Source organism: Opisthocomus hoazin, chromosome 24 (assembly GCF_030867145.1).
Source record: "Opisthocomus hoazin isolate bOpiHoa1 chromosome 24, bOpiHoa1.hap1, whole genome shotgun sequence".
Lineage (NCBI taxonomy): Eukaryota > Metazoa > Chordata > Aves > Opisthocomiformes > Opisthocomidae > Opisthocomus > Opisthocomus hoazin.
Genome location: NC_134437.1, coordinates 389,335 through 409,916, shown reverse-complemented (window position 1 = coordinate 409,916; position 20,582 = coordinate 389,335). Strand labels below are relative to the sequence as shown.

The window sequence follows — 20,582 nt, the reverse complement described above, 5'->3', positions numbered from 1 at the left end:
TTTTTTCAAGCGGGGGCCAATTAGTTTCACAAATGAGGGCCCTACGGTGCCAGGGAGGATTTGTTACGGCCCCGCGCGCCGGCCCGGCGGCATTGTCCTGCCCTCCGCCCCCGCGGGAGCCCATTGTCCCCGGCCCCAGCGGGGGCTGCTGGCGGCAGATTTATCGGGGCCGGCATCCCGCCGGCCGGGGCCTCCGCTCCGCAGCTGGCCGCGGCGCTGGGGGCTCAGCCCCGCGGACCTTTGACCCGTCCTGCTGTCACCGCCGGGGCCGCCGAGGGCCGCGGGGCCGCATACCTCTCCGGATTTGCTTCGCACGGCCCGCTCGCGGCTGCCTGCCTTTTTTTGTTATTATTTTTCTGAATTTTTTTCTTTTTTTTTTTGTCTTTTTTTTTTTTGTCTCGGGAGCGTTTTGTCCGCAGCTGCGTGGGGGGCATGCGAGCCCGCACCCCCCAGGGATAAATCCCCGCGGAAGGAGAAAGGCGGCTCCCATGCGGGGCCGCCTCGCTCGCCGCTTTTATTCCCATTTCACAGAGTTTTTCCGCAGATTCCGGAGCGTTCCTGGGAAGCCCGGAGCGTGCCGCGCCGAGGCTGGGGCTGAGCATCCCTCCCGGCGGTTCCTGCGTCCTCGCACAGGGCAGAGCTGGCCGCGGCGTGCCAACACGCCGCGACGCCGTGGTGGGCGACGCCGCGACGGGGTCCGGGCTGGAGGCGTGGGGCTGGCCGGGAGGGTGCCGGGGGAGCAGCCCCAGCTGCCCGCGCACCGGGCGGGACCGCGGTGCCGACGCAGCACGCGCCCGCTGCCCGCCGTTGCCACGCGCCGCGGCCGTCCCGGTGGGCTCCGCTCCGGCGACTCCGCCTCGCCGCCGCGTCCCCCGGCGCTGGTTTTGGCAGCGCGGCGAGCAGCTCCCCCCCCACCGCTCCCAAAGGCAGCGCAGAGCCGCTGGTTACCTCGAACATCTTGCTGCTGCTAATGAATTGCTAATACAATTTTCTCGATAATTTTATTTCCATAGTCCTCACGTTCTATCGTCTCCGAAAAGCTGGCGCTGATTTGCTTAATCTCCCCGCGTAATGCAATTTGCACCGACTCGCAGGTTCCGAACAATCAGCTACGCGTAAACGAAAACAAATTGTTTGGTAGCGGAAAGGTCTGATGTTTCCGTCGGCGGGGCGGGGGGTTTCCCGGCTTTCGCTGCCGTGTCGGCGCAGCCGGCTGTATCCCCGTGCCCGCGGCTGGCGGGACGGAGCTCGCGCTGGCGCCGGGGCCCGGCAGCGCACGCAGCGCCGGGCTGGGCGCGTCGCCCTCCTCCATCCAGTCCCCCGCTCCGGGGGGGTCCCGGGGCGTCCCGTGGGGTCCCCTCTCCCCCGGGAGCCCTGAGCCCGGCAGCTCCTGCAGGTGCCTGGGGCTGCGGTGATTGCCCAGCAGCTGCCTCGCGTTTGGGCGGGGGCTTCCAGGTGCCTCCAGTGCCATAAAACCCCCGGGCCCTCCTCCGGCAGTGCCCCGGTGGGGCAGGGTCGGGGTGGCTGGGGTCCTGCTGCCGGGACCCCAGAGGACACCGGAGCCCCACCAATATCAGGGTGCCCCCGCTGCCGGAGCATCCCCCAGCTGCCGTGGGAGCGGGGACCCCGCGAGCGGCCGGCGGGGCGGGGGTGCCTGAGCCGCCGCTCTCCTCTCGCGCAGGTACGGACATGGCGGTGTTCTGCCTGCTGTGCGGGAAGCGGTTCCAGACGCAGAGCGCCCTGCAGCAGCACATGGAGGTGCACGCCGGGGTGCGCAGCTACATCTGCAGCGAGTGCAACCGCACCTTCCCCAGCCACACCGCGCTCAAGAGGCACCTCCGCTCCCACACAGGTACGAGCGCGCGGCGGCGCGGGCGGCCCGCGTCCCCCTGCCTGGGGGGAAGAGGGGGGACGGTGTCTGAAAACCGGCGAGGCGACTGCAGCTCGGCTTCTGAAAAACAAAACGGGGAGGGGGCGAAAAGCCGCGTGTAATGAGTTGATCCGGTGTAAAGTGACATGTGACCTTCTTAGGGGGGTGCGATCGCACCGTGCTTCATCGGCTTACGGGCAGTGGATGCGCGTAACCAGCCCGTGCTCGGCCCTAATGGGATTAGGGCGACCTGCGCGACATGGAGCTGGTGCTTCGCGGCGCAGCCCACCGGCGCGGGGCTCGGCTGCGGGAGCGTGGCTCGTGCCGCCTGACGCCGTGTCCTCAAAGCGCCCGCGCCGCGTCCTCGGCTGCCCCGCCAGCGCCCGCCTTGGCTGCGCGGACGACGCGTGCCAGGGCTGCGTGCCGCTGCGCCTTCCCCCGTCACCCAGCGTGCGTGCAGGGGACGCGGAAGCGGCTGCGGGGGGGACGTGCAGGCAGCGCCCGGGAGCGTCGCTCCGTCTGGACCCCGACGTGTGTCGGGGCTCGGGGTCCCGCTGCGGGAGACGGGAACCGCGCGCTGCTGCCAAGCGTGTTAATGCCGAGCGCCGGGGCTGTTTATAGCCGGTAATCCGGCGACCTGGGCTGCGGGTCGGGCCCTGCGTGTCCCACCCCCACCTCGGCCGCTTCGGCAGCTCCTGGCTGTGGAGAAACAGCGGCGTCACCGGCGCTTTCGGGGCGTTCGGTCGTGCTGCGGGCCTTCGTCCTGCACGGGCGCGGGATGCTCGCCGGGGCCCGGCTCCCGTTCCCGCAGCTTCTCCCGCAAACCCAGCGCGTGGAAACGCCCGCTGCCCCGGCTGCCAAATCCCTGCCTGGGACCGTCGGGTCGAAAACCGAGGTGGGAGTTTGGGATTGGGCGCGGGGAGGCGAAGCGCAGCCGCCGACAGGCGCTGCCTGCCGCGCCGTGGGAGGGGGGTCCGAACCGCGTGCCGAGCATCCTCCTCCTCCTCGTCTGGCTCCGGTGCCCAGGCAGGGGCTGCCGGAGGGGCCGCAGGTCTCAGCACGCGCGGAGGGGGAGAGTAAAATATCATTTTGAGGAGGAAGCGAAAGCGCAGGCATGTGAGTATATAACGAGAAGGACAATTTATGCCCAGGCACGAGTGCAGTTTGACACGGGGATAATGAAAAAACGTAGGTCATTGTGGATGACTTAAGCCTTCACAGCTGAGGAAAATGTATGAAACGCGGGGAACATTACACGCTTGGCAGCTCCGCACATCTGCAGCAGGACGAGTGAAATACAGTTGGCCATTCTTTACCATAAACTGTGCTTGTAGGATATGCGGCACAGAGAAATTGTAATTACAGTGACAAGACAAATCAGTAATATTTAAATATTCATGAACAAAGTCTCGGACGATCAATCTATCTTTATTGTCCTTGCCTTCGCGGCTGTAATAAATAAGTAGCTGGAGCCCTCACCTTTCCTTCAGAGCGTTCCGCCTTCGGTGCCAGACCGGAGTTCATTTATCAGCCGCCCGCTCTGGAGCACGGGAGGTGCCCGGGGCCGGGGCCGTGCCGGCCGAACAGCCCGGGGATCAGCGCTGGGGGACGGGAGGGCCGCGGCTCCCTCCGCTCTCGTTGCCCTGCTGCGGACCCCCGCGTTCTCCTCCGCCCGGGGTGCGGGCGCGGGGCGGGGGGATGCTCCGTCCCCCGGGATGGCGGCGGCGGCGGGCGCGAATCCCGGGCTGCGGAGCCGGTTGTGGCGCGGCGGCCGCGCCGGCGGCTCTGACACGCGCGTGTGCTTGCAGGCGACCACCCCTACGAGTGCGAGTTCTGCGGCAGCTGCTTCCGGGACGAGAGCACGCTGAAGGGCCACAAGCGCATCCACACCGGCGAGAAGCCCTACGAGTGCAACGGCTGCGGCAAGAAGTTCAGCCTCAAGCACCAGCTGGAGACCCACTACCGGGTCCACACGGGTAGGTGCCGCGGGGGGGCTCCGCTGGCGCCGGCGGCACCGGCCCGGGCCCCCGGCGGAGACGCCAGCCGCGGAGAACAACCCGCCGGATGCGCTGGCGCGCGGCTGTCGTACATGGGGGATCAATAGCCGGATCGGTTTTGCTGTTCATTACTCGGCTATCGGCCGCGCGCCGATGCCGGGCGGTTAATTACCGCCCGGAGCCCCCCCCGACACCCCCGTCTCCCCGTCTCCCGCAGGCGAGAAGCCCTTCGAGTGCAAGCTGTGCCACCAGCGCTCGCGGGACTACTCGGCCATGATCAAGCACCTGCGGACCCACAACGGCGCGTCCCCCTACCAGTGCACCATCTGCCTGGAGTACTGCCCCAGCCTCTCCGCCATGCAGAAGCACATGAAGGGCCACAAGCCGGAGGAGATCCCCACCGACTGGCGGATAGAGAAGACCTATCTCTACCTCTGCTACGTCTGAGGGACGCGGCGCAGGGGCGGCGGGGCGGCCGGCCGGCCAGGACGAGACAACCACCCAACCCGCGGCGCCCACCGCCTGCTTTCCGTCCGGTGCTCGCTCGCTGCTTCTCGCCGGGAGGATCCTGCGGCTCGCACCGGGGCGGGGGGCTGCGCCGGCCCCTTCCCCAGCCCCGGCCGCTCCTGCGCCCGCCGCCCTCGCTGCGGGGCAGCTTTCGCCCCTTGCGGCCCCCGGGGAGTTGGGCCTCTGGCATCGCTGCCGGGAAGACCGCGTGGGAGCCACGCGCTTCCCCGGGAGCGCGCCTACGGCCGGTGCTTCGGGAAGGCGTGGATGTCGGCGGCCGCTGTCAGCGCGTAGACCCCACCGAGGATGCCGCGCCGAGGACCCGAGCTCACGCGTGGGGCTCGGCGCCCGTTTTGGGAGGGACCTCGGGCTGCGGCATCGCGGCGCTGGTGTCCGGCGAGCTGTAAGCACTCCGGTGAGAGCATCCCCGGGGGGGATCCCGGCTGGAGGAGGGTGTTTGGGGTGGGGAACTGGCTGCGAGCCGGGGTGCTGCCCGAGGCCCGGGTGGGTGCAAGGGGCACCCGGAGCTGCCGCCCTGCCCCTGACCAAAGACCTCTCTATGCATTTCCCCTCCCTTCCCCGCCTTCCCGCGGGCGAGGGCGAGTCCTCGGCGGGGAGATGCGGCCGGTTTGGCGATGCGCGGTCGATGCTGGTGCCGGCGTGGGTGCCGCCGGTGCGCGGCGTCACTCCGGACGGGGGGGATCCTCTCTCCTCCACTGATTTGGGGTGCCTGGAAGGTGCCGAGCGTGGTTTTTTGCCCAGCCCTCAGCTGCGGGAGCCCGCAAGCGAGGGGTGCCCGGTGGCAGGCGGCTTCGCTCGCCGCTTTTTTTGCTTTTCGTTCGGTTCATTTGAACTTTCTTTTGGAATGTTTCCGTGTTTAGCACATTTTACTTGAAATTACCTCGTTTTTTTGTGACCTCATGAGCTTTTATTGATTTGGGGGGCGGCGTGGCCGGGCAGGCGTGCCCGCTGTCCGTGCCGGCCTCCCGCTGTGCATTATCCTTACCAAAACTGGTGTTTTGTGCCCGGCCCCGCGGGGCCGCGGGCGTCGGTTCTGAAGCTACCTCTTGTGTTGGTTTTCGTTGTGTTTCTCCTTCGCGACTGCGGAAGCCAGCTCTGCGGTTTCCATCGCGCGCGGCGCTTGCGGCCGTGGCTCTTTTTTTTTTTTTTTTTTGTCATTTTGCTGCGTTTGGGTGAAAAGGGGGGGGAAAAGAGTCGGGGGGAGAGGGCCGGTGTCCGGGTGCGGTTCGGAGGGATGCCGATGGCGCCTCGTGGTTTGGGGCACCCGTCGAGCAGGGACGCGGCTGCGGGAGCGGCCCCCTCCCTCGCACCTCAGCCCGGCTACGCCCGCGCGCGTGCCGCTGCGCGCCGGACCTCCGCCGCTCCACGCGGGGTGGCCGCCGCTGCTGTACAATCCGGGATGTGACTGTGGAGAACGGCTTGTTTAATTGTTGTGCCTAAGGAAAAAAAAAAAAAAGAGAAAAGGAAAAAAAAAAAGAAAAGAAGTATTTAAGAACCCCAGTTCCTTCACACGGAAAGTTGCTGCAATTTCCGGCGCGTGCGCGGCAGCCGGCCGCGGTGCACCGGCGCTGCCGGCCGCGGGTGCCACGGTGCCGCGGAGCACGCGGCCGAGCTCCTGTGGCTTTTTTTGCTTTAACCTCCCCTCCCGTCCCGCCGCCCCCTCCCTCCCTTCCTCCCTCCGTCCCTCAGTGCCGCAGCCTCCCGCTGCGCCGGCGTTGGGTTCGGTGTTGGAGCGACGCCGCGGTGCCCCGGGCGCGCGTCCCCGCATCCGCTTGCCGTGGCGCGGCGAGCCGTGGCGCAGCCCCCGCCGCCCCTCCGTATATATATATATATATATGAGTATATATATGTGTATCATAGCCGTGAGGACCAAGCGCCCCGCGGGGCCCCGCGGCCCCGGGCTCCCTCTCCCCCGGCTTCTCGTCGCTGTCGTGAGCGCCCGCCCGCCCGCCCCGCTGCTCTGTGTTGCCGCTCGTGGTTCGGGTCCGTCGCTGTCCTCGTTCCGTCTACCTCAGCACCTCTCTGAGCCCGGGCGCAGAGGGTGCCCCAGTTCCCCTCCGGTTCTCTCAGAGTATCTGTCGGCTCCTATTTTTTGTACGACTTTCTCCTGCTCCCCTCGCCGTTCGCTCCCTTGCGGTTCTGCTTGCGAGTCCTCTCTGTCCTCTAGCCACAGACGCCGTTAGCTAAAAGTTTCCTGAAAAATAAAGAAAAAGAAAAAAAATACAAAAAAAAAAAACCCCAAACCCAGTTGTGGTGTCTCCTAGTTGCAGCTCTCCGCATCTGCCTTCGTCCTGTGTAGATTCAGATGCATTTCTTTGTAAGACTTCAGTGTTTCTGACAGAGGAAAAAAAAAAAGACAAAATAAAGAAAAAAAAAAAACCCACCAAGAAGAAGAAGAATATACTGCTGCAGGTTTTTTTCTCTCCATGTGTCACTAAGTGAAGTTCGTGCCTTCTATAGCAAAGAGAATATTTTTTACATCCTACTAACGGTAGATTTTTTTGTAGTGAACATTTTTTGTATTTTTATTTATAAGTCTCATAAGGAAAATAGCAATGTTCAGTTGTATACCTTGGATCTGCAGTTAGAAAACAAAAAAACAGCCAATAAAGTTAAATCCGTTGTCTCGGCCTGCCGTCTCCCGTTCCTGCGCCTGCTGGGAGGAGGAGGAGGAGGAGGAGGAAGGATGCGTCCCACCGGCGTGGGGGACCCGCGGTGGTGAGTTTGGGGGTGCCTGCTCGGCTCCCCGGGGCCGCGGCGGGGCGGGGGAGAGGGGTCCCGTCCCTAAACCAACCGCGGCGGGCGGGGGTCCCCCCGGGGTGCGGGGATGCCGACGTCCCGCGGACGGGGAGCAGCCCCGCGTCCCTCGTCCCGGGGCGCGCGCCTCCCGCTCCCGCAGCGCGCTGCCTGCGCCGCCGCCTGCGCCGCTCACCAGGGAGCTGAGCAAGTTCGCCTCAATGAAAGTGAACTCGTTCATTTAAACCTGACTGCGGAGTAGTCTGGCCCCCCGCTGCGTTAATTATCCTGTAGTTCCCGACTGATTGCTGTACACTAAGCTTAAGCCCTCCTTTATTTATTTACTGACTACATTAACGGCAGCGCCTGCGCTCCCTTTGTGCTGCGCAGCCCGTACGGCACGTCGCGGCGGGGCCAGGCGGGTGCTGCCGGCGTCGCCCGCCCGTGCCCATGCCCGCGGGTGCTGCCCGCCACCCGCCCGGGCATCGCCGTGCGCCGCAACGTTCATTACGGCGCGGTCGGAGTCGATGGGTGCGAAGCACCGCTTGGCTCTTTCCGGGGATGGGTGGGTGGGTGGGTGGATGGATGGATGGATGGCATGTGCCGGGCTGCCACATGCGCTGGCGTCGAGGCCGGGGTCATCCCGCACCCCGGGGCTTCCCGGCAGGCGGCTGTGGGGGGCTGCGAGCCCAGCATGAGGTCCAGGTCCCTGCCTCCCGGAGCTCTCCCAGCACAGCTCCTCCGGGGAGGCTCTGGGCACGTAGGGGAGAACTTTGGTCTCGGTTCAGGCAAGCAGAGGCGGTCCGGCTGCGAGCCACAGGCCAGCAGCGGCCCCGGGAGAAGGGGGCGAAGCCCCTCTCCGGTGCTGGGCCCCGTACAAAGGCGTTCTCATAATAACGGGGAAATCGTCGTAGGACCGGGCCTTTGTCTGCACGCTCGCGCGGCAGCTGGGAGCGATTATGCCGCAACAATGTTCTGTTCCATCAACATTATGTCCTCATTAAACCTTTATTAGTAGATTAGATTCAGATTTATTGATTTTTTTTATTTGTTGCCTTTTTTTTTTTAAAGAGGAAAATCCAGGCCCCTCTCGGAGAGATGCCTGGAACTTTTCCCCGCGTGCGGCGCTTCCCAAAGCAGCGAGAGGGCAAAGGGAGAAGCTGGATCCCTCCTCCGGCACAGGCAACGTCCTCTTCGGGGGGGAAAGGACCGCTGGGCTGCACGAGGGGGTTAGGTCGGGCACGGGACGGCTTCCTAGCGCAGGGAAGGACGGAGGACCGAGCGGCCACCGGCACGGTCCGCGGGATGCGGCGGCACAGGTGAGCATCTCGCGGCGCGTCCCCGAGGGGCACTCAGGGTCCCAGCGGGCAGGATGGGGGTGGCGAGGCTGGTTCGGGGGTCCTGCCGCCCCGCGTCCCCCGCGAGCACGCGGGCTGGGCAGCACCGCGCGCCCGGGTCAAGGGGCCCATTGGATTTGTCTGTTGGAGCGTTTGATGTTACACGAAGGCGGCTCGTTGCAGAGGGTGTTAATTGCCCGCTGCAGTGATCAGGTCTGTAGCACCATCGATCTCGGCAGGATCAATGGGCTGATTTAGTGTCTCGCGAACTCTTTAACTGGACACCTCATCAATAGGCAGCCACTTACAGACCGTCAGCGCGTCAGCACGGGCCGGCGCCGGCAGGAGCCCGCTCCACCCCGCCTCGGCACCCCTGTCACTCAGCGGGGAGTTTTCCTGCGGGTGACGGCTCCGGGACAGCGAGTGGGGCCCTGGGCTTGGGGGCGTGTGGGTAGGAGAGCCGGGCGTCCTCAACCCACCTCTCTCCCACCCATACACGGAGATGCTCCTAAACCGCGCGGGATGGGCCCTCCCGTCACCTCCAGCGCCCTCAAGGATGGTGCCCACGCCGCTCGCTCAGGTACGGCACCAGCGTGACGGGGGGCTGTGTCTGCACGGTGTCCCGGGCCAGCGCGGCGGGGTTGGGGACCCCCCAGAAGTCACCGCCAGGGTGTTGTGTTGTCGCATCATGACCCCCTGCCGTGCCCAGCTCTGACACGAGGGTGGGTGCTTGGCTCCCAGCCCTGCTGCTGCTCCGGGATGCAGCTGGCGGTTCTCCCCGCTCCGCTCCTCCTCGGCAGCAGCCCCGTCCGGGGCACGGAGAGGGGACGTGGGGACTGACCAGAGCCGCGGCAGCGACCGGTGACCCCGCGGTCCCTTCCAGCACCGCGCGCCCACGGACCCGGTCCCGTGTGTGCACCGGTTTGTCTTGGGTTCTCTCCCCATTCACGGTGCTGCTGGGCCGGAGCGCGATGGGGACCCGCGGGGTCGGGAGCGGGGCATGAAGGCCTGCGTGGAGCCCAGCGAGCACGGGGGGCAATGGGGAGGGGGACACAGCCCCAGCGCTGCATGCAGGGAGCCGGGGGCTCCCCAGGGAGGTGCAGTGGGACCCCAGGTATGGAGAGACCATGGTGTGGGGTACCCCTGGAGCAGCAGGACCCTCGTGCAGGGGACCCCCGGTGCAGCGGGACTCTGGAGCAGCGGTACCCCAACAGGGCTGGACCCTTGTTGCGAGGGACCCCAGGTATGGCGGGACCCCAGTTGGGGGGATCTCTGGTGGGGCAGGACCCCTGGTGTGGGGGGACCCTGGTAGGGCTGGACCCCCGGTGGGGGGCATCTCCGGTGCAGTGGGACCCCCGGTGCGGAGGGACCCCGGTGGGGCTGGACCCCCGGTACGAGGGACCCCAGGTACGGGGGGACCCTGGTGTGGGGCTGGACCCCCAGTGCAGGGGGAACCCGGTGGGTCTGGACCCTGGTGTGGGGGACCCCAGGTATGGTGGGACCCCTGGTGCGGGGGGACCCCAGTGAGGGGGATCTCTGGTGGGGTGGGACCCTTGTGTGAGGGGACCCCTGATGCGGTGGGACTCTGGACCAGTGGTACCCCGGTGGGGCTGGACTCCCGGTATGGGGGACCCCCGGAGCAGCGGGACCCCGGCGTGGGACCCCCGGTAAGGGGTACCCCCAGTGCAGTGGGACCCCCGGTATGGGGGACCCCCGGCGCAGCGGGACCCCGGTGCGGGACCCCGTCGCGGCGGCGGGGCCGTGCGGGCCGGCCGCTGTCCGCGGTGCTGAAGCGTTGGCGGGGCTCGGGGCGGGCTGGGGAGGGGGAGAGCGGGGCGAAGCCTGGCGCCGGGCCCGGGCAGGGGTCGCGGGGGCCCGTGCTGCCCCTCGGCTGTGCCCCCCGCTCAGGCGTCCCGCCACACCGACCAGAGGGTGCCCAGCGTGACGCCGTAGGCCAGGACGGCCGCCAGGTAGGCCCGGAAGAGCAGGACGTCCAACACGTAGCCCACTTGGAGCCACTCGCGGGCGGCGTCGCGGAACTCCTCGCGCTTCTCCAGGAACCGGCGGATGGCGGTGACCTCCCGCAGCACGCCGTGCGCCAGCGGCGAGCCCTCCGCCTGGCCCACGCCCCCCGCCGCTTCGCGCTCCCGGGGGTCCTCGCCGCTGTAGTGGTTCAGCTTGGCTGCGGGGTTGAGAGACGCAAGCGGGAAAAGCCTCGTTAGACGGGGATCCGGGATTTCCGCAGGTGACCTGGGCATCTGGATCACCATGCAAACAGGGGCGACACAGGCGTAGACGGCCGCGCGGGACCTGGTCCCCTTCGGTTCCCGCGGGCCCTCTCTGCGCAGCCCTTACCCGTGCTGTCGTCGCTCTCCGCCTGCCTGGAGATGTCCGAGCTCTGCGTCCTGCTTTGGCCGAACTTCCTCCGGTCCCGGATGCAGAGCAGGACTGTGGCTCGTTCCAGCAGCAGGCGCTTCAGCCACTCGGGGACGTGGGGCTGCAGGTCTTGCTTGTGCACCAGGCGCACGATCAGGATGGTCTCCGTCAGGCTGATGACGAGCAGCGCCATGCACACCACAAAGTAGACACCTGTGGAGGCGTCAGCGCGGTGAGTGGCCTCGCAAAGGCTCGTGCACAGAGCACGGTCCTGAGCGAGTCCCCGAGGGGACCGGCGGTCTCCGTACGGAGCGGCAGCCCCTGCTGCTCCAGGCCCAGGACTGCCGTGGCAGCTGGCCTGGCGGGTCGCGCCGCCGTACCTATCAACGGGGTGCCAACAGCAGTGGCCGGCAGCGTGTCGGATACGATGATGAGGAAAACAGAGTAGCCCAGCAGGAGGGTGATCTTGAAAGAGACCCTCTCGCCGCTGTTGGGAGGTAGGTAGAAGCCCACGATGTCCATGACCATCAGGAAGATGCTGGGCAGCAGCAGGCTGACGGTGTAGAAGAGGGGGCGTCTCCGGATGACCACCTGCAGGACAGAGAGACGGGAAAGGCTCAGCGAAGGGTTGAAACGAGGGTGAGAGCTGGTGTGGCTCTCCGCCAAGGCAAGGGAGGATGACAGCCGGCACCGAGGTGAGCCAGAGGAAGGGCTCAGCACCAGCAGCCTCCCGCCCACAGCAGGAGCAGCACAGCAGGGAGCAGTTGAGTTATGAAGCAACAGGGGTAGGGGCAAGGTGCTTCCCTAGCACCCCACTCCTGAGAAGCGCGGGGGCCGAAGACCCTTACGTAGAACTTAATCTCGGCGTAGCTGTCGCTGCTGTTGACGCTGAACTCCTGGAAGTGACTGAGGACATAGAGCAGCTCCCACTCGCCCTGGTTCATGAAGACGCTGCGGTCGAACTTGACCAGCTCCGGCTGCCGCCACAGCGAGAGGTTGATGTCGCGGACTGGTGGGCAGAGGAGGGGTGAGGCCCAGGGGTGCCCGCACCTCCGCGCCGGGCTGGGTGCCTGCCCTCCCCGCACGCATCCCCGATCCGCTGGGGCCATCTAGAGGGGCGAGCCGCCTTCTGCACGGAGCTCCAGCCCGGCGGAGGTCCTGCCCGCTCCCCCCGAGCCCCCCGGCCGCGGGGACCCGGCACTCACTGTGGTGCAGCCAGCTGGTGAAGGTGAGCGAGCAGTTCTGGACGTCGAAGGGGAAGTTGTAGATGTCCAGGCTGCAGGCGGTCATCACCTGGATGGGTTTGAGGTTCTGCACCTCCCCGTGGTGGCTAACGTAGACGTAGGGGATGTGGGGGGACCTTCCGACATCCACGCTGCGGGGCACGAGGGACAGAGACCAGGGCTGGGGAGCACTCTGGGCAGGGACTCCTCCTGCCGAGCTGGCTGTGGGAGAGGAACTGCCCAGGAGCCGGGGGGTTGCCCCCACCTCCTCCCCCCAGCTGCTTTTTTGGCGATGCCCACGCAGGCACGCCTGCCTGGCATCACCGCTGCGCTGCCTGGGCTGCTGCCCTCTCCCAGCCCAAGGAGCGTTTGTCCCCTTGCCCCGGGGCTCTCCGGAGCCGGTGGGAACACCTTAAATCCCTGCGGAGCGGGAAGGACAGCGGCTGGCTTCGCGGGAAGGGCCGGCAGCTCTGCAGCTGCCCTTGCATTGTGCTGCCTTCACAAAGCCTTTCTCCAGATATCTGGATCCCACCCCCGGCACGGCGCGGGTAATTACCGACGGTTGCGGTTAGCCAGCATTGGAAATGGCCCAACTGCCAAGCCGTTCCCCATCTGCAGCTCACCCGGTGCGGGGAGGCTGCCAGCTCTGTGCCGCGAATACAAAGCACGGGGCGGCGCGTGCCCGCGGTGGGCGAGGGGGCCCGGCCCCGGGCCGTCCATCTGCCCCCCGGACTTTGGCCGCACTCACAACTCGTTGATGAGGATGTCGGGCACCCAGATGCTCTCCACCGGGAGGGAGATCCGCGTCAGGTTGTCGAAGCGCGCCGGGTCCCACCTGAGGAACTCGTCCGTCCAGTGCTGGGGACAAGGGAGGGGGGCTTGGAAGGCGAGGTCCCCTCCACCCTGCCGGGACCCAGCCCCCAAGCTAGCACCCTGCCGTGGGAGCCGATCTTCAGCGGCATCCGTGGGAGGGGGAAGAGGCTCGTCCTCCGGCTGTCGCACCACCCAACGGTGTGAAGCACGGAGCACGAACGCTCTGCCTGGAGGTTCACGCCCTACAGAGGTCTCGTCATCCCCTGGGACGGGTCCCACCTTGCTGCACGCCTCTCCTGCCTTTGAGGGGGTGCTCGGCCCCGGGGGAGCCCGGCAAGGATGCGTAGTCTCATCGCTCACCTGCCTGTACCAGATGTACGTGGTCAGCACCTGGTTCTTCTCATCCTGCGGGGAGAGGAGGACAGGGTGTCGGCACACGGGGTGTTCGCGCTCTGGGGGACCGGCAGAGCGTGCCCGGAGGGTGCTGCATGGTGGGTGCCGTTCCCCTTGCTGCGGACACGCCGGAGCTGCCCACGCCGAAGGCAGCTGCTCCCACCCCACGCAGATGGGAGCGGAGGACTCACCACGCTGAGGATGGCGTAGACCATGAGGTCGATGGCTACGGTGGTGGTCGTCCGCCAGTCCCGCACGGGCCGGGTGCCCTTCTGGTAGTGGGACAGCAGGTAGCGGGACAGGCGGCGCAGGGCGGGCTCGGTGGGCTCCGGCGTCCGGACCCCCCGCCGGGTACCTGCCAGCAGAGGGAGGGATGGATGGACGGACGGATGGATGGACGCACTCCTTGCATACTGGTTGGGGCTTCCTATCACAGTTAAACAGGAGCATCCTGAGGGGGAACCAGACTGCCCGCCCGAACCACCGCCTAACATTTCCTTAGTGTCTTCTGCTGCGTAGGCGGACGGGCTGTGACCTTCCCCCAGCCTCGGAGGGCAGGGCTGGCATCTTCCGCCTCTCCCGGACGGATGCCGGGACAGCGGCAGCGGGGACCGCGAGGGACTCGCTGCCCCCAGGTAAGTTTCCTACCCTGCACCTCATCCAGGGCCGTTTTGTCTTTACTCCGCGGGTGGAGGCTGTGAAGGTTAGAGAGGAACTGGGGTGCTACGGTCATTTATTAGGTGTCTCGGTGTTTGTTCGGCATCTTGGTGTCTGCTTCCCGTGGGAACCATCCCGCGGCCGGTTCCGGCAGCGTTCACTGCGGAGCACACTTCTCGCAGCACCCGCGCCCTGGCTGCAAGGCAGCCGGCCACGCTGCGGCCGAGCCACGCTCGCAGCTTTGCTCTGCAGCACACCCAGCCCCGGGGTCCGCTTCCCGCGTAACGGCAGGGACTAATTGGAATAGATCTGCGGGAACCTGGGAAAAGCTGCCGGCAAGGGAACCTTAATCTGCCTTCCAAGCTGGAAAAAAACCCAGCAGCCTCAGCCCCTGCAAGTGTGCAGGCGATCGGTAATGCCGGGGAGCCGGCCGGGCGCACGGCCCTCGCCCCGGCAGGCGTGCGCCGGCGGTGAGGGGGGGCCAGAGGCAGCAATTAGGGCGAGCGGAGGGAAGCAGGCGCTGCCGCCATCGCAGCTGGGGCCAAGCGGCCTTTCCTGCTGCAGCTGCTGGCGGCTGGCTCGCGCCCGCGCTCCTCCTTGCACCCTCTCCTCCTCCTCCTCCTCGCAGCCACGCCACCAGGCTCCGGGTCGGGATGCTCTGGCAGGGGGGAAATGGCTTTGCAGAGGGAGCACCGGGCTGAGTTCGCCCCAGCTGCTCCGTACGTCTGCCGCGGACGCTGCGCTGCTCTGCCCGGCCCCAAACCCGAGCTGGCAACTCGCCCGGCACAGCCCTGGCACGCGTGGGTGCATCTGCACCGGTGCTCCGACCCCCGCACCTCCGGCACCGCGGCGGCGAGAGCAGCTTTGCTCCCCTCCTCCTCTGCCAGGCCAGCTGCGGGAGGAGGTCTGGGAGCCGGGGCGATGCCCGGTGAGGGGGGCATCTGGCCGGTCCCAGCATCCGAGGTAAAAACCTGCAGAATCCGCTCAGCCGCGCCGGCACAAAACCGCGCGAGGGTTCTCCTGCTGTTTCCCAGGAAGGTTGTGCGAGAAAATAGCAACGGTAGCTCGCGAACGTTTTGGCAGTCGGCTTTGCGCCGTGCGGAGCTGAGACTGCAAAGCGCAGGCACAGCACCGCTCCTGCACGCCGTCGTCCCCGGAGCCCAGCTCCGCTCACGAGGGATGGAAGATGAAACGTTCCACCGCAGCAAGCCCTCTGCCCGGCGGAGGGCTCAGGCAGCGCCAGGCAGGCAGGCAGCCGCAGATCACCCCGTTCCTCTCTCTCAGCACACCCGCAGGGCTCGGAGCCTGCGCGCTCCGAAGCCCCGCACCGACGCGCCCACAACGCAGAGCTGGGCTCAAACGCCGCGTTGCCGGCGCTCAGCCCGCGTCGCCCGGGCAGGCAGCGCCTCCGGGCTCCTGCAGAAGAGGTCTCCGGCGCGTGGGCTTCTCCCAGGTGCGTTGATGTTCGGTAGCCTTGAGGTCTCTGTGAAAGCAGCCTTTGCCTGCCGCGCGGCGCTGCTCGGTGTTGGGAAGGTGCTGCTCCGTGCCCCTCGGTATGGGGAGCGCCCCGCTCTGCCCCAGCCCCCAGCCCTGCCCGCGGACCCCCGCCTTACCTGGGCTCTGCAGCGCCGAGGCGAGGGGCAGCAGGGCCAGCAGCACCCCGAGAGCGGCGGGCGTCATGGCTCGGCCGGCCCCCAGCCCTGCTGCCCTCCTCTCCGGCTCCGCGCAGGAGTGAGCCCGAGCGGGGAGGCAGGCAGCGCTCCTTGCTCGCTTTCCCCCCGCCGTCGGGTTTTTGAGAACGCCCAATTAATCTGGCGATCAGCCTCTCCCGCTGCATCAAGTTTCAGGCTGGGCGGCTGCGAGCGGAACCCACCCAGCCACCCCCGACCCCACCGGCTCCCCCGGGGCCCCCCTGTCCCCCGCCGGGCGCCTGGCCCCGCAGCAGCGGGGTCTGGGGTGCAGCAGGAGTCGGGGGCAGAGGATGCTGCGGGCGCCAGGAGCTCGGAAAATCGGGGGGGACCCTCTGAGATGGGGCGGTCTGTCCCGGGGGGTCCAGAGGCACGGCGCTGGCGCGGGGTGGGTTTCCATCACCAGGGAACGGGGGCTCCGGAGGTACCGGGCGTCCCTTCACACCCCGCGGCACGGAGGGTCTGTCCCGCTGAAGGCGGACGCGCAGACGGGTGCCGGGTGCTGGCAGCACGTGCTGCCCGCCCGCCCTTCGCACCCCTGCCCAGGGGCAGCGAGCTCTCCCCAGCCAACCCCCCGCCCGCGCCGAGGCAGGGTCCGCTTCCACCGCGGCAATCTGCGTCTGCGTGCGAGCTTCCGCGAACAAATGCTCTTCTTGCCGGTTTCGGTTCCCCCCAATATTCAACACCCCTGGGCAAACGAGGCCGTGAGCAAAGGGTGGGTCTGGGTGACGGGAGGCAAAACTTTGCTCAGCACCCAGCCACGCGCCGGTGCCCGGCTCAGGCTGCGGCACCCTTCCCTCCGTGTCCGAACGTCACGTCCTCAGGGAAGGGCAACGGCCCCCTGTCCGGTGGGGAGCCTCCCCCCGACCCCCATTCCCTGTAACCATGTATATTTGTGTACGTCTGCCTGTGCTTATACGTGTTGCAGGTGCCCGTGCCCCCACGAAGCTGCGGGAAGCGCCGGGGAAGCGGCGGGCAGGGACCGGAGCCCGCGGCGGCGCGGAGCAAATCGCATCAGATGGCAGCGTGGAGTCACTTAAACGAGATAAGAATTAGTGCGCGGCCCTGATGAACTCCCCCTCGGCTGCCAACAGCGGTGTCAGGGAGAGAGCGAGAGCGGAGCCGGGGCTAATTTGATTTCTCTGCTCCGCTCGTGGCTGGCAAGTCACCTCCCGGGGAGCGCAGGCAGCTCGGAGCTCCTTCCCCTTATTGAATCTGGGTAATGGAAATCACGGGCAGCACCGCCGCGGCGCTGGGGACCGTGGCCCGCTCTGCCCCTCTCCTCCGGCCCCCCGCATCGGCAGCGGGCAGGATGCGGCCGGGGGGGCCAGGGCCGCTCAAGCGGAGCCTCCGCTGCAGCATCATTAACTCTGAATTTTCTCCCTCGGGTTTTACGTCTTCATCTTAAAGAGATTTTAATGTAGTTCCTATCAGCCCTCCTGTTATCGGATATCTAATTAGCGTGATCTATTATAGCCTCGTATTACGTGCGCGCGCAGGGGGCTCTTGCGGGACGTTTTGTGGGACGGCTGATATCAATCGGCAGCGCCCGGATCAGATTTACTTTCTGAAATGGCGTAATGGGATTTTATTAGCCCTGTAATCTGCTGCGCGGTAATTGCTTTTCTGGGAATGGAAGCGCTTGGCGTCCGAGGCTTCCCGCGGCTCGGCCCCGCAGCCTGCCCGGGCTCTGCCTGCCGCCGGGCGCAGCAGCAGCTCCGCGCGGGGACGGAGACGGAGGGCTTTTTCCCAGGGCAGCCGCACCGAGAGCAGGTACCTTGGCTGGGCAAGCAGCGCGCTACCTGGGCCGGTGCTGAGCCGAGAGCCGCGGGGAGCGTGGAGGCTGGGGAGAGCACAGCGGCACGGACAAGAGGTCCCCGCCACGCGACGGGACCAGCGAGGCTCCGTGTCCCCCGCCGCCCCAACCTGCCCTTACCGGGAACGAAAGCAAGCCCAGCACGTGCGGCATGGTGCACCGTACTCCCTCGGCAGCTCCCACCCCGTGCCACGGGACTGGCCAGGGGCTTTGCGAGGTGCGTGGCCGAGCTCTGTGCAGGACGGGGTGCTGCCGCAGGGCCAGGGACCCGGGAGGGGGGTCTCGGCTGTGGCCCCTGCCTGCGCCGAGCAGGTGGGAGAGGGAAGCTCCTCCGGGCTGCCAGGACTCGCCTTTCAGAGCGCGTTTGGAGCGTCAAAAGCAATAAAGCGTCACGGAGGAGCCCTGGCAGCGCGGCTGCCTGCCGGCCCCGGCCCCATCACGCACCCGAGGCCGCCCATTACGGAGCCGCGCGCTCCCCGAATTGCATGTCTGCTATGATTTAACGCTGCGAGACATGAAATAAGCACCGTGTGCAGGCAGGGCTGCCGGCGCGGGCACCCGTGGGCTCACAGCAGCCCCTTGCACCCGCGCCGGGGGCACAGGACCCTCAGCGGGGCAGCGGTCCTCGGGGATGCTCGGGCTCGCTGCATCCCCGGGGCACTGCGAGGGTCCCCGGGGCCAAGGAGGCTTGCAGGGCCCCCCCTCCGTGGAGAGAGAGATGTGGCCATGGCAGTCTGCTCCATCATGTGTCCTGCGTTTGAAAGCCACTTTGCTGCAGCCCCGCTGCTGCGTGGGAAGAGATGCCCTAGAGCCGAGCACCCTGCAGGGAGGCTTTTTGGGGAGCCCAGCAGCTGCAGCCTGTCTGGGAGCCCGGGACGGAGGGGTCCTCCCTCCCCAGCTGCTGTATTTGCTCCTCTGCGTGACGCGCTCACGCTGGCACGGCCGCAGGCTGACTCACGCTGCACGGGAAGGCAGTGAGTGCGGGGGACGAGCGCTGCCCGATGGCCAGGTCCGTGCGGAGGAGGAGGAGGAGGAGGAGGACGCCGGGGGTGCATGCTGGGGCACCCTGCGCTGACCACCGTGAGTGCAGGGGACAGGTCTCCCACCGACCATAGAGCGGCCAAAAATCGCCCTTGGCGGGCACCAAGCCCACCCTCACCACACCAGCAAAGGAGCCCGACGCCTTTAAATCCCCCGGTGAAGGGAGCGGAGCGCTTTCCCTTCAGTCCTCTCCTCCATTAGACACCCTTCAGGTGTTGGCAATGTTCTGCCACCATCTCATTGCCCATTAAAGCCAGGTAATAACAAGTATGCGAAGGTATTTGGAGCCATTGCTGTTAATGAAGGAGATCCAGCTCATCCCGAGCGGGTGCAGCAGCCGCGCGCCGCAGCCACGATATTAGCCGAGGTTAGGCGGGAATTGCCTTGCCGAGAGCAGACCCAAACGGTGCTTAATCTTGCGTGCCTGTCTTTTCCTTTTCCCTTTTATTTTTCTAAAGGACAGCCGTGCTGGAGCGTCGCCGGCGGGAGAGGGAGGCTGGGCTCCAGTGCCATCACGACTGCGCCGGCTGCATGCCACCTTTGCAGCAGTGGGACCCCAGCCCAAAGGTGGGTTTGCAGCAGCGACCGGGCAAAAATTGTGTAAAAATCTAGTGTCTGCCTTCCTCACCTTTCACCCCGGCTCTCCTGCTGTAGTTCTTAGGCAGTATTATTTCCAGTCAGCGCTTCCAGCCTGGGTTTTAATAAAACCACACTGCCCATTACAGCAGGATATTTTTCCCTTCATTTTCCGGAGAAAATGAGAAAGATTTCAAGCAAATTGGAAAGGTTAATTTGGGCTGGAAAGGCTGTTAGCTTTCGATGTAAAACACCTGAAAAACTTGCAGAAAAGCCTCTTCCTTCTTGTTTCAGTTGGACTCTCGGAGCCAGAGCTGCTGAGGGCAGCAGCAGGGCTCTGCCCCCGGGCCGGGGGTCCCAGCCCTGCCAGGGCCCCTCGGGAAGTCCCAGGCAAGAAGCTCCTGCAAATGAAGCCATCCTGCTTCCACGCACGGCGTGGGTGGGGAGCCGGTCCGCGGGGTCTTGGGGCGAGGTGGCTGGCACGGGGACGCTCCTGGGCTGGGGGACACTGCGGTCCCAGGAGGGAAGGCAGAGGCAGAGCGGGGCAGAGAGGGCTGCGGGGTGCTGGGGAGGTCGGCCGCTGCCCTCTCCCCCATGCCTGCCAACCTCGAGAGAAGGGCGCTGGAAGTTGTCCCCCTGACGAGGTCACCTCCCCGCTCAGGGACCCCAGGTCCCTGCGGGACATCCTCAGGCAGCGCTGCTCTGCTGCAGGTCCCAGGCAGGAGGCAGAGGACGGAGGCGGCGACGAAGCTGTGGCTGAGAGCTGCGTGGGCCAAGCAGTGTGCCCGCCGCAGAGACGCTGGACCCCGGCCTGCCCGCACGCAGGGATCCCACGGCAAACACTGCGGCGGCCGACATCGCTTCCAAGGGACGCTCCGTGCCTGCCCGGGGAGAATCCAGCCGCGAAGGGGCACTTCGGCGTGGGGACAGGGGGACCGGCAGATGGGGAGAGGCAAAGGGGCACCTCGGCGTGGGGACGGGCAGACGGGGGGACGCGAAGGGGCACTTCGGCGTGGGGACAGGGGCACTTCGGCGTGGGGACAGGGGGACGGGCAGATGGGGGGAGGCAAAGGGGCACCTCGGCGTGGGGACGCGCAGACGGGGGGACGCGAAGGGGCACTTTGGCGCGGGGACAGGGGGACCCGAAGGGGCACTCTGGCAGGGGGACGGGCAGATGGGGGGAGGCAAAGGGGCACCTCGGCGTGGGGACGGGGGGACGCGAAGGGGCACTTTGGTGTGGGGACGGCCGTGCCAGCGCCTCTGGCCTGGGACCTCCGGAGGGGACCTGGCAGGGCAGCTTCCCTGCCAGAGGGGCGAGGGCGGGACGGGAGCAGCGCTCGACGCCCCGCGCCTGGCTCCGGCTGCCGCCAGCCGGGCCTCGAACCAGCGCGGGGGTGGAGCGGAGGCGGGGGACCGGGCTCCCCCCCCGTCCCGACCCGTTTTTCCCCGGGGGGGGGGGAGGCCGCGGCGGGGGCGCGCACGGGGTGGAGCGCGCGGGGTGGTGCGCGCCGCCGGCCGCCAGGCGGCGGGG

At 66.8% G+C, this 20,582-nt stretch overlaps 4 protein-coding genes across 5 annotated transcripts in view; 2 read left to right on the top strand and 2 right to left on the bottom strand.

Moving 5' to 3' along the window:
* Window positions 1-7,023, top strand: part of ZBTB16 (zinc finger and BTB domain containing 16) — a 57,518-nt gene extending 50,495 nt beyond the window's left edge. The window contains exons 3-5 of one of the 2 annotated variants that reach the window (XM_075442468.1): window positions 1,682-1,852; window positions 3,679-3,846; window positions 4,085-7,023. In XM_075442468.1, coding sequence (XP_075298583.1) covers window positions 1,682-1,852; window positions 3,679-3,846; window positions 4,085-4,781 — 1,036 coding nt within the window. In that variant the 3' untranslated portion in view covers window positions 4,782-7,023. The remainder of the gene's footprint in view (window positions 1-1,681; window positions 1,853-3,678; window positions 3,847-4,084) is intronic. The other variant, XM_075442469.1, reaches the window with a different exon arrangement.
* PAFAH1B2 (platelet activating factor acetylhydrolase 1b catalytic subunit 2) overlaps window positions 1-20,582 on the bottom strand; it is a 640,582-nt gene that overhangs the window by 582,950 nt on the left and 37,050 nt on the right. The gene's annotated exons all lie outside the window — the stretch shown is intronic.
* LOC142364084 (5-hydroxytryptamine receptor 3A-like) lies at window positions 10,356-15,721 on the bottom strand. Its single transcript, XM_075442549.1, has 9 exons — window positions 15,544-15,721; window positions 13,465-13,628; window positions 13,241-13,285; window positions 12,816-12,925; window positions 12,050-12,219; window positions 11,693-11,853; window positions 11,225-11,435; window positions 10,824-11,057; window positions 10,356-10,650 (listed from the first exon to the last, which is right to left on the bottom strand). Exons 1-9 carry the CDS (start codon window positions 15,608-15,610, stop codon window positions 10,373-10,375), a joined length of 1,440 nt encoding a protein of 479 aa, XP_075298664.1. The 5' UTR covers window positions 15,611-15,721; the 3' UTR covers window positions 10,356-10,372.
* Window positions 14,622-16,674, top strand: LOC142364085 (uncharacterized). The gene is made up of 2 exons (XM_075442550.1): window positions 14,622-15,383; window positions 16,547-16,674. Exons 1-2 carry the CDS (start codon window positions 14,852-14,854, stop codon window positions 16,672-16,674), a joined length of 660 nt encoding a protein of 219 aa, XP_075298665.1. The 5' UTR covers window positions 14,622-14,851.